Genomic DNA, 12,461 nt, shown 5'->3' with positions numbered 1-12,461 from the left:
AGGTTCCTTCTCTTTTGCTATCTTCTATGTCTAGAGCCTTGAAGGAGGAAAATGCACAACTGCATCTTCACGACCTTGCTCCAAACGTGACCCACGTCACTTCCACTCACATTCCATAAGAATTAGGCTCATAGCTTCACCTAGATGCAAGGAAGGCTAGGAAATGCAGTCCCTGACTGAGCAGCCACTTCCCAGCAATGGCTCTGTACTATGGAGGAGGAAGTACTGATTTAGTGGAGAGTTACCCTGGTACCAAATGGGCATCATGTAAATTATAAGAGCAAATATTATATATAGTGGGAGAGGTAAAACTTATAGTTCAACTGAATGATCTTATGTCTCATCCTAGAGGCAGTCAATCCAGATTTGACAGATAAACAGTAATGCTGAAATCCAAAAGGTGTCTCCTTAACAAAGGACTTTGCCCTCAGTGGCTAGGGTTTGGCTCAGAGATTTCTCCATCAACAAGGCCTCTTGTGTTTTTAGCCACAATAATGAGAAAGATGTGGTCTCCACGGGAACCAGAATGTAAACCACGAGAGGCTTTTGAAATCAAAGTCAAAGCCAAGAGTTTTGGCTTTGGAATTACAGCACATCTTAGTGGAATACATAAAGTCTACCCAAAGATTCTGTTTCAATAGTTTTCAAGATTCTGTTTTTAGAGGAATAAAAAAGGGCCTAAAATGTGGACCTCCCAGCAAATGGAAGAGAGAAAAATAAAAGGGACAAACTGACAATGAGGCCATTTTTCTTGTATCAAAATTATCTAGAATCAAGTTATTTATGACTTCATTTCCAACATTTGAGAAAACTATGATTCGATATAAAACTGATTGAACCATCAGTTGGCTAACCTAAAATTTTAAAAAACTACATTCTTTCCAGGTGATTGGACTGAATTTCTAGCTGACTGAACAAATTAACACTTGAACTAGTTGTATATATTATGCACAATTATAAAACTATTTATATATTTAGGATGTTAAATAATGTATATTTAAGGTATTAAATCTTAAATAAATCAACTACCTGGAAATTCATTGCGTTAGAGAAGGACACTGGATGAGAGTCAGAAGATCTTATCTCAAATACTGGTTCTTCTGCCTCCTATCACCTAGAACAACTGACTACCTCAATCCTTGACTTCAAATTAAAATGAAGGTGTTGATCCAAAAACTCCAATTAGTACAAAACTATGGTTCATAAATTCTACATAGCATTACATCTTATGCTTTGGTATAGGCTTAAAGTGAAGAATCTAGTTTAAAATTAATTCTAAGTAATCCTAAGTGAAAACTAAGTTACTTATTTAGGGATTTTTTGAAGCTCTGTCCTTGTGTTTATTCTCAGGAAAACATGATTCAAACGACTGATCATCACATAAGTGATCAGGTCATGTGGACATTGTATAATCCTTCAAAGACAAATTCCCTTACATCATAACCTAGGAGATCTGTAAATTTTAAATTGTGGTGGTTTGAGATGATGTTAAAAAGAAGAGAGGTTGGATATTTTCATCACAACCACTGGATGGCAACAGACATTAACAGTGAGTGGAGATAATAAAAAAACTCCTGCTTTACTTGATTTCCTTTCCGGAGTTAGATGCGAAATCAAACAAATCTCCTAGAAACATTAGGAGGAGGTAAACAGTAATGAGTTTGGAAGTAAAATAATTAGTTTTGGAATACATATTCTGTTTTCACAAGTGCTTTGTGCATGGATAAATCCCCCCAGATTTCAGTGCTCAGCCAAGAGTTGTAAGAAAATAAGGTAGTTGCCAGAAGAGACGAGTTAAGCCAGAATGCTATATTTACCAGAAGACACAGCTTTGTACTGAATAATTTATTAGTGGTAGTGAAAATTTTGATCCTGTGTAATAAGATCAAGCTTGCTACTCCCCAGTCATGACTGAAAGCATACAGCTCAATCCCACCCTCAGGCCTTCTTCCTCAACTATGAATTTTCCAAGCTATGAACAAAGGCCACATGGAGGACCCTTCTGACCCACGAGGCTCCAAACTACTGGAAACATGAGAGGTTAGTTATCTGGGTTCCCACCATGTCCCTTTGGGGTCTTATTCTGGATCTTTGTGAGGTAGGAAGATCTTAGTAGCATCCTCCAGAGTGAACTGGTGAGGCCAAGGTATGCTCACATTATCACCTCTCTTCTTCTCCCAGGAAGAGGCAGAAGTCTCAGAATTAACAGTATAAATTTCATTCTAAATCCCACACATGAACCATTTTAACTAACATCTAAGCCCAAACAGAACCCAACTTTCAAAATTCTGGCACAGGCCCTGAAAAAAGTTGGGATACTAGACAAGGAACCTATCAAAGATTTTTCTGAGGGTTTTGAAAGATCAGCCTTAACACAGTTCTTAGAATAATAATTCTCAAATTCCAGTGTGCTTAGTTAGGATTGACTGAGGAACTACTTAATGAACCAGATTCCTGAGCCCTTCCCTAAGAAACCCTGGGATGAGACTTGGAATCTGTATTTTAACAAGTGGTTTCTGATGTAACTGGTGTACCAAGCACACTTTGAGAAACACTGTTTAGAAAAACCAAACAGTTCCACTGAGCCCCTAATCCACCCTTCATACCAACTGCCCCTGATTTCCACAAAGAGAGAGAAAAGTCCTGGATCAATATGTCACCTGCCAGGAGAGAGATCCAAGATGGCAGAGTAGAACACTGTGCCTGTGTCCTCCCATGAAAAATTAAAAATTACAACTCAATTATAGAACAATCAACCTGGAGAACCATCTGAAGTTTAGCCAAATAGAAGTCCTATAAGTAAAAGTATAAAGTAGAAACCACGTCAAGACTGGTGTGTGTGTGTGGGGGGGGGGGGGATACATAACTGCCCGAAACCTCCTTGTGGCGGTTGAGAATCAGGAGAGATATCTTGGCCGCGAAGGTTCCCCCCAAAGGAATAAGGGACCCCAACACCAGGCCAGGCTCCTCAGCCCAGAGTACTAGTGCCAGGAAGATGAGCCCCCATAATATCTGGCTGTGAAAAACAGTGGCTATTCTGACCATTCAGGTGGGACAGAAGGCTGAGGGAAAACAGACATTCTCTTAAACGACCCATGCACAGACTCACTCTCTCACAGGAACTCACCCTGGGCTCCAGTGGAGGAATGGTGACTCGGGAGCTGTTGGAGGCATACGGAGAAAGAGGTGGGGGACAGACTGAGGTGTTTGGCCTCAAGGTGAGTACTGGAGGACAGCTGCATTTTCCATGTGTGGGGTCATGCTTCCGTGCAACCGGTAGGCAGGCGCCATCTTTCTTGTGTTGAGCCATTCCCCCAAAGGGCCAAATCTGAATCTGATTGGTCTGGTGAGCTCCACTGAGAACTCGCCCCAACCAACTCCTCTAACACTGGAGGTACTTTTTCACAAGCAGCTAGCCCTGCACACATTGCTCTGTTTCTTGGAAAACTATAGGAGTCCAACATGCCCCAGGCAGGTGGTGACTGGCCTCAGTGTGCTCTGAGACTTTTGCTGAGTTGATCCAGGCTCAGCACTGACACAAACCAGAATTTACGTTAACCTGGTGACCATAACTAGTCCCTAGTGACTCCCTGAGACCTAGCGCATATAAATTGCATACAGCAGAATCTTTATCAGTGGCTGAACCTTAAGGGAGCCAGCAGGTGGCAGCAGGCCTTGAGGTGTCCTGGCTTTTTGCAGCGCTACCCCAGGCCCAGTACTGCTGTCAGATATCCTTAGTTCACAGCATGGCCTCTCCTACATGCCTCCAGGTTTAGCACAGGCAGCAAACAACTGCGGATCACTTTGTAGGTCCTACCAGGCAACCCCCGGTCAGTCACAGGCAGTGGTGACCTGGGCCTGCACCAGAGCCTCTCCCAAGATGTCCCAAAACCAACATACTTGGAGGTTGGCTTCAGATCACAGCACAGCACTGCCCAATTAGCCCCCATAAGTGGCACACACAAACAGCAGTCTCAACAAGCACCAGAGCCCACTGAGGGGAATCCCACTCAGTGGGATAAGCCCCCCCACCCCACAGAAGGCCATAAGCTGTGGACGTGGCCAAACCTCACAGCCAATCAGTCTGAGAGTCACTCTCACCCACTGACATGTCAATAGCAACCAAGGCTCACTATAACAGGAGGGCACACATAACCCACACAAGGGACACTCATGGAGCACTGAGAGCAGGTGACCAGGGAGACTGTGCCACTAGGCCCAGAGGGCACCTACTACCTAAGGCCCCCGGGCCAAGACTGGGGGGCATAATAGATCTACCAAATATATAGAAACAAACAGAAAGGCAGCCAAAATGAGGAAACAAAGAAACACATTCCAAATGAAAGAAAAGAAGAAAACTCCAGAAAAAGAACTAAACAAAATGGAGGCAAGCAAGCTACCAGAGACAGAGTTCAAAACAATGGTTATAAGGATGCTCAAGGAACTTAGTGAGAACTTCAACAAAGAGATAGCAAGCCTATAAAAACACACAGAAACCATAAAAAAGAACGAGTCAGAGGTGAAAAGTACTATAACTGAAATGCAGAATGCACTATAAGGAATCACCAGCAGATTAGATGAAGCAGAGGATCAAATCACCAATTTGGAAGATGGTAGCAGAAAATACCCAATTGGAACAGCAAAAAGAAAAAGGAATCCAAAAATAAGGATAGTTGAAGAGACCTTTAGGACATCAAATGTAACAACATTTGTATCATAGGGATACCAGAAGGAGAAGAGAGAAAGCAAGGGATTGAGAACCTATTTGAAGAAATAATGACTGAAAACTTTCCTAACCTGGTGAAGAAAATTGATATACAAGTCCAGGAGGCACAGAGAATCCCAAACAAGATGAACCCAAACAGGCTCACACCAAGACATATTATAATTAAAATGACAACGGTTAAAGATAAAGAGAGAATCTTAAAAGCAGCAAGAGAAAAGCTGTTAGTTACCACAAAGGGAGCTCCCATAAGACTCAACAGAAACATTGCAGGCCAGAACGGATTGGCACAAAATATTCAACATGGTGAAAAGCAAGGACCTACAACCAAGATTACTCTACCCAGCAAAGCTATCATTTAGAGTCGAAGAACAGATAAAGAGCTTCCCAGACAAGAAAAAGTTAAAGGAGTTCATCACCACCAAACCAGGATTACGAGCAATGTTAGAGAGACTTTATTAAGATGGAAAAAAAAAAAAAAAGATCAAAATCATGAATAATAAAATGGCAATAGCTACATATCCATCAACAATTATTTTCAATGTAAATGGATTAAGTGCTCCACTCCAAAGACATAGGAGGGTGAATGGATAAGAAAACAAGACCTCACATATGCAGTGTACAAGAGACTCACTTCAGATTGAAAGACACATACAGATGGAAAATAAAGGAATGAAAAAGATATTTCATGAACATGAAAAAAAAAAAGCTGGGGTAGCAATACTTATGCCAGACAAAATAGACTTTAAAACAAAGGCTATAACAAGAGACAAAGATGGACACAATAATCCCACTTCAGGGTATTTATCTGAAGAAACCCAAATGCTACTTCAAGGGGACGTGTGCATCCATACGTTCATTGCAGCATGTTTACAATGGCCAAGATGTGGAGGCAGTCGATGTGCTTGTGTGTCTGTCGATGGAAGAATGGATCAAGAGGATGTGGTACTTATATACTGTGGAATATTGCTCAGCCATGGAAGGGAAGGGGTTCTTGCCAGCTGCTGCAGCATGGATGGACCTGGAGGGTGTTGTGCTGAGTAGAGTATCAGAGAAAGACAGAAGCAATGAGATTTTGCTTATATGTGGAATCTAAAGAACAAAATAAAAAAAACAGAAACAAACTCATAGATACAGAGAACATTGGTTGTTGCCAGATGGGAAGGGTGTTGGTGGTGAATGAAAAAGGGGAAGGAATTAAAAAGTACAAATTGGTTGTTACACAGCAATCATGGGGATGTAGGGTATAACATAAAGATACAGTTAAAATATTGTAATAATGGCGTCATATTGGTACTAGATTTGTTGGGGTGATAGATGGGAGGGAGTTAGGGGGCAGAGTGAAAAAGGTGAAGGGATTATGAAGTACAAACTGATACTTACAAAATAGTCATAGGAATGTGAAGCAAAGCATAAGGAATATAGTCAATACCTTTAAGCTTTCCCTTCCACGAGGGGCTGAGCCCTGCAAGATCAGGCTGCTGCAGCTCAACAGAGAGAAGGTGCAGAGGCCTGCCTCCCGGGGCCCCAGAAAGGATGGAAACGGCCAAGTGCTCCCTCATTCTCTCTCATTAACGACCACCATATACCTAGGGCAAGCTCACCAAGGCTTACTACAGGTCTGGGCTGCTTAGCTCATCTGCTTACAACCAAAATTCTCTTCAGCGTGCTTATTAAAAGTGTAGGTTTATGCCTGGGTCCATTTTGATTCTGTTGTCCTGTGGTAGGGGTACAGTGGAATCTGCATTTTTAACCAGCACTTCTAGAGATTCTGAGGAACCTGAGGTCCAGGCCACACTTTGGAAAACATTGGCTTACACCAATATTTCTCCAACTGGGCTCACTGGATGCACTCTTGAGAGCTCCACAAAGAGAATTTTTACATATTGTACCTTTATTTTGATAATAAGTTTTCAAATATGAAGAGCATTCTGGATCATCTGGATAATTTTATAACCAGACACTACTGCAAGACTGCCACTGAAGTGTTTGTAATAGGAGTACTTTTAACTATATCTCAGGCTGATGAGCCTTCACTGAGTACCAGATCTGATTTAAATATTCACACCAAAGTGAAGCCTGAATGATATTTTTTTCAGGATAGAAAGGAAAGGGAATAGAGGAAGAAAATGAGAAGATCTGACAAATAACATCAACGTATTGAGCTTGGGGGTGGGATACAGGATGTCAAATCAACATTGGGGAAATGGGCTTGGAGCTCAGAAGAGAAGACTTCTCCAAAACCAGTGAGCTGCATGGTGCAAACCTACGTGGGTGAGAGCAAGGAAACAAGGCATGAAAAACGACTGGGACAAAACGCAGGGGCAAGACAGTAACTGGAAGGAAGGCAGCAACAGAGACTGGAAAAGAGGTCAGAGAGTAAGGGAAGAACTAGAAAGGAGAAGCATCAGGGAAAGAAAGGAGGAAAATGTTCTGAGAAGGAGAGAACCATGTCCAGGTGAGTGAATATTGTCTCCCATTTTACTGTTAAATGAAATAAGTTACAAAACAGTCTGTTCAATATGATATCACTTGAGCAATAAAAAATGTCTCTGCCCAAAAATATGTAAAGAAAATGTCTGAAAGGAACAAGAACAACAACAAAAAACCAAAACAAAAGCCTGGGGTTATCTCTGAGAATTAGGAACAGGAGGGTGGAGGAGGGGAGAGTTAACTTTTTATTTTGCACCATTTTGTACAGTTTGAGTTATTATTATGAACATACATTACCTTCTCACTAATGTTTTAAGGACTAGTCAGCAGTATGACATTAAATTACCAGAAAGGACAAGAAAGGTCAGACTCAAATGAGGCCTTTTGGGGGCAAGAAGGTGACCTTCATTAGAATGGTTTGAAGCAGAAATGTGAAAGCTGGCTGCCATAGTCTAAAACACTGCTTCTCTAGCTTTAACACCCATATAGGAATCATTGGGGATCTCGTTAAGATACAGACCTTGATCCAGTAGATCTGGGTGGAGTCTGAGATTTCTAACAGGCTCTTACATGATAACCTACATGGCTGTGCCAACCACCGTACTTCTGAGTTGAAAGGTAATCAGAATGGAGGAAATGGAAGTGACTGTGAAGAGACCAGTATCTCCCAAAAAGTGTTCCCCGAAAGACGAACCCTGAGGCACGCTCTAATAAAAAAGATTCCGGAATCAAACAGGTTTGGTAAATACCACACACCACCCTGATGTTAATACATTGGGTAGTAGTGTTTTGTTGAGAATTTTTTGTTGGCTTTTCACTCAGATGTTCCTAACAGTTAGGTTAACCTTTCAACAATGAAAACTTATCTCTGCTGTCAGACTCTGATGTTCATAATAGGCCATTTGGAAGGTGTGGGGGAGCAGAATTACAGGGTAGCAGGAACTCAGGGGTGCACAGAGGAGGGAAACTGGAATATGACGGATGGCATTTTGTCTCCAGTACAACAGCAGCAGAGGTATCTGAGCGGCGAGAAAGCTCCCAGAATAGACCTGTTAGGGCATGTGCACCAGTAAAGCCTGAGCATGCTTGTGAATACCTGAACTTGAATGCATTTATACTGCCAGCGGCTTCATTGGGCAAGAGAAGGAAACCTCCGAAGCTGACCTGACCTCACTGCCGAAAGGAGTCGGCTTCAAGTAAGCAAAATCCTACCGTCCACTGACAAGTGGTTAAGAACCGCCTGGAGGAGGCCTGGTAGCTGGATCCTCTCGCCTGCTGAGATGGAGCAGGTGAGACCAGGAGGAACCTCAGAACTCAAATAACGTGCTGGCGGCCCTGAGTCATCCACCCAGGACCCCCAGTGCTTGGCTGCCCCAGAATGGCCTTTTAGACGCTCTTCATAGGCACTGCAGCTGAGCAGGAAGTTTCAGGGGAAGACTGGATTTCAAAGGATCCCTTAGTGCAGAGAGAGCAGAGGTTATTCACCTTGGCTTGCCTTAATCGTTTGAAAAGACTGCCACTCTCTCCTCTCTAATGTCTAAACTTGGCAGCATAGGGTCTGAGCCATAGGGGGCAACTTGCACCGAGATTAGAATGACACCAGAATTGGCCATGAAAGAAGCTCTGAAGCCTTCACGTTCACGGCTGCAGGTTTCCATTGCCTTCACTCTTCATCGGGTGTCTGGTCAGTCAGTCAGTCCCAGCAGTCAGTACTTGGCTCTCAGATTTACTAGGGAGGGAAATGGGCCCACACAATTCCATTTGCTCCTTATTAGCCTTTAGATTTATTTACTTTTGAGAACAACTATATTTGAACAGCACTGTGCCCGTGGTGATTATGTCAGGGACACGAGGTAGGGGGTAAAGAGGAAACGTGCCTGTTAGAGGACAGTGATATGAACTCCAGCTTGACTGCCTCAGGACGGCAGGGGACCACAGGCTGTTCCCGCTAATGCTATTTCTGAGGCTCCCTACAAGACTTCTTTCCCATCACAGAGTGGTGGCAAAAGCATCCAAACTAGTTTTAATAGTCACCTAACAAATATACATTCCCTTTGTTAAATTTGTCATCAAATATCCTCCCTATTGCACACACTAAATACATGTTAAACTCACAGGGAAGAGGTATCTGGGAAATCAGGAGTCAATTCTACTGGGCCCCGCCATGATGCCGTGTGTCTTAGCCACCAGCAACCACACGGCAGGGTTATCTTTTTATTTCATTCCTCTAGATTCCCCCATTCCAATGTGTTAATTTTAAAGAATTTAGAAGCTCGCTTCCAATCTACAATGAGATAGATTTTTCCCTCTATTTTTATATGAAGCACTTTAATTGCTACTCACATCACTGAAGTTAGCGCATACACAGGAAGGAGGGTGTATCCTCAAAATCATTTATCCCCAAAAAGCAAAATACTTCTAAAGGAATAAAAAGCAGACGAGATGAGTGGGAGGGGACTTTGAAAAAAGGTGTGCTTTACGGTTTGTTTTAAAGTTCTACCTGGGTGTTCTCCATCTAGGAGCTGGGGAGAAAGGTTTTCTACCTTCACTCAAAGTAGCCCATTTAACCAAGCTGCACAGGTTCTAATTTATTCACCTGACTCTGATTCCTCTCCTGAATTCCACAAGACAATCAGATGTGGTGGATGATTCTGGAAGAAGAATGCCCTCTACACATACAATGTCTGGAAGATAAAATAATGACTTCCATTTTTCTTGGATTTGAAGACTTCCAGATTTTTCATAAGAAAAATATAATGGCCAAATTAAAATAACTCTATGTTATAAGCAACATTAAAAATTAATTAGTCACCTTCGGTCTTGCCTAGGGACAAGAGCTTTGGTCCCTGTCTTTCCTTTCTAGCTGGGACACAAAAATCTTATTAAGATCCAAATCCCTTGTTCCTTGGGTAAGAGAAGCGATGGTGGCAGAGATGCACTTGGCCCATCTAAGAAACAAGTTTGGCTGGCCAAATAGCTAATGGTAGGTCCCAGCATCTAGATGGACAGTAGCCACTCCCCACCATTGAGCGGGGCGGGAGACTGGAAATGGGCCTGGAGTATAACAAAAAAACCCATCTCTTCCCTAGAGTGCAAACCCAGCCCTGGAATGAAAGGAAGGGCACATTTGCCCCATTCCGGAGATCTTAGAGGGTACATAACCCTGCTCATTATTGGAGATGCTTGGGTTCAGCCAGCCCAGCGCTGCTGCTCGAAATGCATGGTTCTGCCACCGAAGTCCCAGCTGCGAATCTGAATTCTCTCCTCTCCTCCCATGCCTCTGGATTTGTTCTCTGATATCAGCTAGGACATGACTACAAGGCTGGGCCTGAACTACCCCTGTGGTGAACGCCTCAGAGCACCCTGGGAAAGAACACTAGGCAGACAAGCTGCTTCAAGCAGGAAAGCTGGCACTTTACCTTTTTGCTTATTGAGAAACAGCAGAGAGGGCGTGATGCCAGGACCTTGCGGTGCCGGATCCTGTGTGGATCTAGAGGTTTCGCTGGAACTCGTTGCTTCCGCAGGTTTCCGGGGCGCCGTGGGCTCCTCGGGTGCTGGGGCTCCGTCTCCAGAGGGCAGCTCGGGACCAGTTTGGGGGACAGCGGAGGGGAAATTGAGGAAGGGATCTGGCTCGGCCAAGCCCTGCCGGCTGGGTGCGCGCTCTTCGGCCCGGGCACCCGGCTCCTCCCGGATGGCGTCCAGGGCGCCCGGCTTTATTGGAGGCGAGTTCTGCTCCCGTTTGGGGCTCTCCTCTGAAGCCGAGGACGCGTCGCATGACTCAATGATAAGCTCACTGTCCAGCTCTGCCTCACGCTCCTCTCTCAGGATGCTGTACTGGATGGATGGCGAGGCTGGTGAAGGCGGTGGGCCACCCACATGGCCGAAGGTCACATAGCCAGAGGTCAGTGCATCCTCAGCGGCCAGTGGGTCCTCGGACACTAGCTCGATCTCCGAATCCCCCGACTCCGCGCTGCTGGCCTCATGGTCCAGGGGGCTGGGTATTGTGGGCAGCCCAGACCTGGCTTTGGCCTCAGGCCTGTCAGCCACCTGGCCCGCTGGCCGTGGGCTCTCCACTGTTTCATATGATAACCCCTTTGCTTCTTTAATGGCAGTGATCAGCTCATCCTCGGAGATGCTGCATTTCCCCTGGGATTCTGCAGCAGATGGTTCTGTCATCCCACAAAGAGAAGAGCCAGAGAGGCACACACACACAGACAGACAGACAGGTGGACAGAGAGAATAAATAAAACAAAGTTTCATTAAGGGAGATGTTTTTCTGTTGCTTGAGAAACACATATCTCATTAGCACAAAAATAGTCTGTTTCCAGGCCTATGCTGGAAAGACAGGCCACCTGAATGAAAAGGCTAATTACTGTTATGGCCCAATTAATCAGTGTTTTACATGCCTATCTATCTTAATCTCGCTATTTAAAAAATGACCCAGCCATTTCTTAGCAACAGCAGCACCCCGGTTGTTTTTTCTGTTTCAATGTGGCAAAGATTCTAGAACTCAGTATTTTAATTCCTAATTTATTCCCCCAGGAAAGTTTTGCAATTTCACAGAACAATCTGATGGATATAACTCTCTAATTTGACCCACCAATATCAACAAGTCACCCTTATTTCTTGTCCATTGCTGTTTCTGTTCCCTCCTTTAATAAGACAAAGAAAGCTAATCTGGATCCTTGTACACAACTTGATTTCTGAGCTTTACATTTCCCATAAGAAACAGTAATTTTACTCTTCTTTTGGCGAAAAGTGTAACTAGGGGGAGCCATGTAAGAGAGAGTATTTGCCCATCCCACCAAGCCAGAAGCACAGACAACCACAGTGCACAATTCCACAGCATTTCTAATGGTGGGGCCCACTGCTATGCTTTTCTCTCTCTTCATCTCCTCTTGAGAAGAACAAAACCCAAGAGTCACCCTGAGCCCCCCAGGTGAATGCCTGCCTTCTGCCTGATGTTTATCCAGATGGTCCGAAAACCTCACTGGTCATCTTTGCTATTATTTCTGTCCCTTAGATGACACGACCTGGGATCACCTTGACAACAGTTTTCAGGAGCTTGGTTTTTCCTTGCCACACAGTAGGGCCTTACTTCCGAATATCCTAGACAGTGGTCTCTAGTCCTTTTGTGAGCAAGAACTATTTGGGAAGGGTGGCTAAGGGGTATGGGATTTCTTTGGGGGTAGGTAATGAAAGTGTTCTAAAATTTATTGTGGTGATAGAGACACAATTCTGGGAATACACTAAAAGCTATTAAAATTACACTTTAAATGGGTGGATTGTATGATACGTGGATTAT

General features: G+C 43.9%; 1 protein-coding gene across 2 annotated transcripts in view; it reads right to left on the bottom strand.

The window, feature by feature from the left end:
* The window catches only part of RTN1 (reticulon 1), a 172,820-nt gene that overhangs the window by 65,661 nt on the left and 94,698 nt on the right, over positions 1–12,461 (bottom strand). For both annotated transcript variants that reach the window (XM_019725828.2, XM_019725830.2), the window contains exon 3: positions 10,576–11,325. In XM_019725828.2, coding sequence (XP_019581387.2) covers positions 10,576–11,325 — 750 coding nt within the window. The remainder of the gene's footprint in view (positions 1–10,575; positions 11,326–12,461) is intronic.

Source organism: Rhinolophus sinicus, linkage group LG03 (assembly GCF_036562045.2).
Source record: "Rhinolophus sinicus isolate RSC01 linkage group LG03, ASM3656204v1, whole genome shotgun sequence".
In the NCBI taxonomy this organism is placed as follows: Eukaryota; Metazoa; Chordata; class Mammalia; order Chiroptera; family Rhinolophidae; genus Rhinolophus; species Rhinolophus sinicus.
This window is presented reverse-complemented; position numbering and strand designations above follow the sequence as displayed.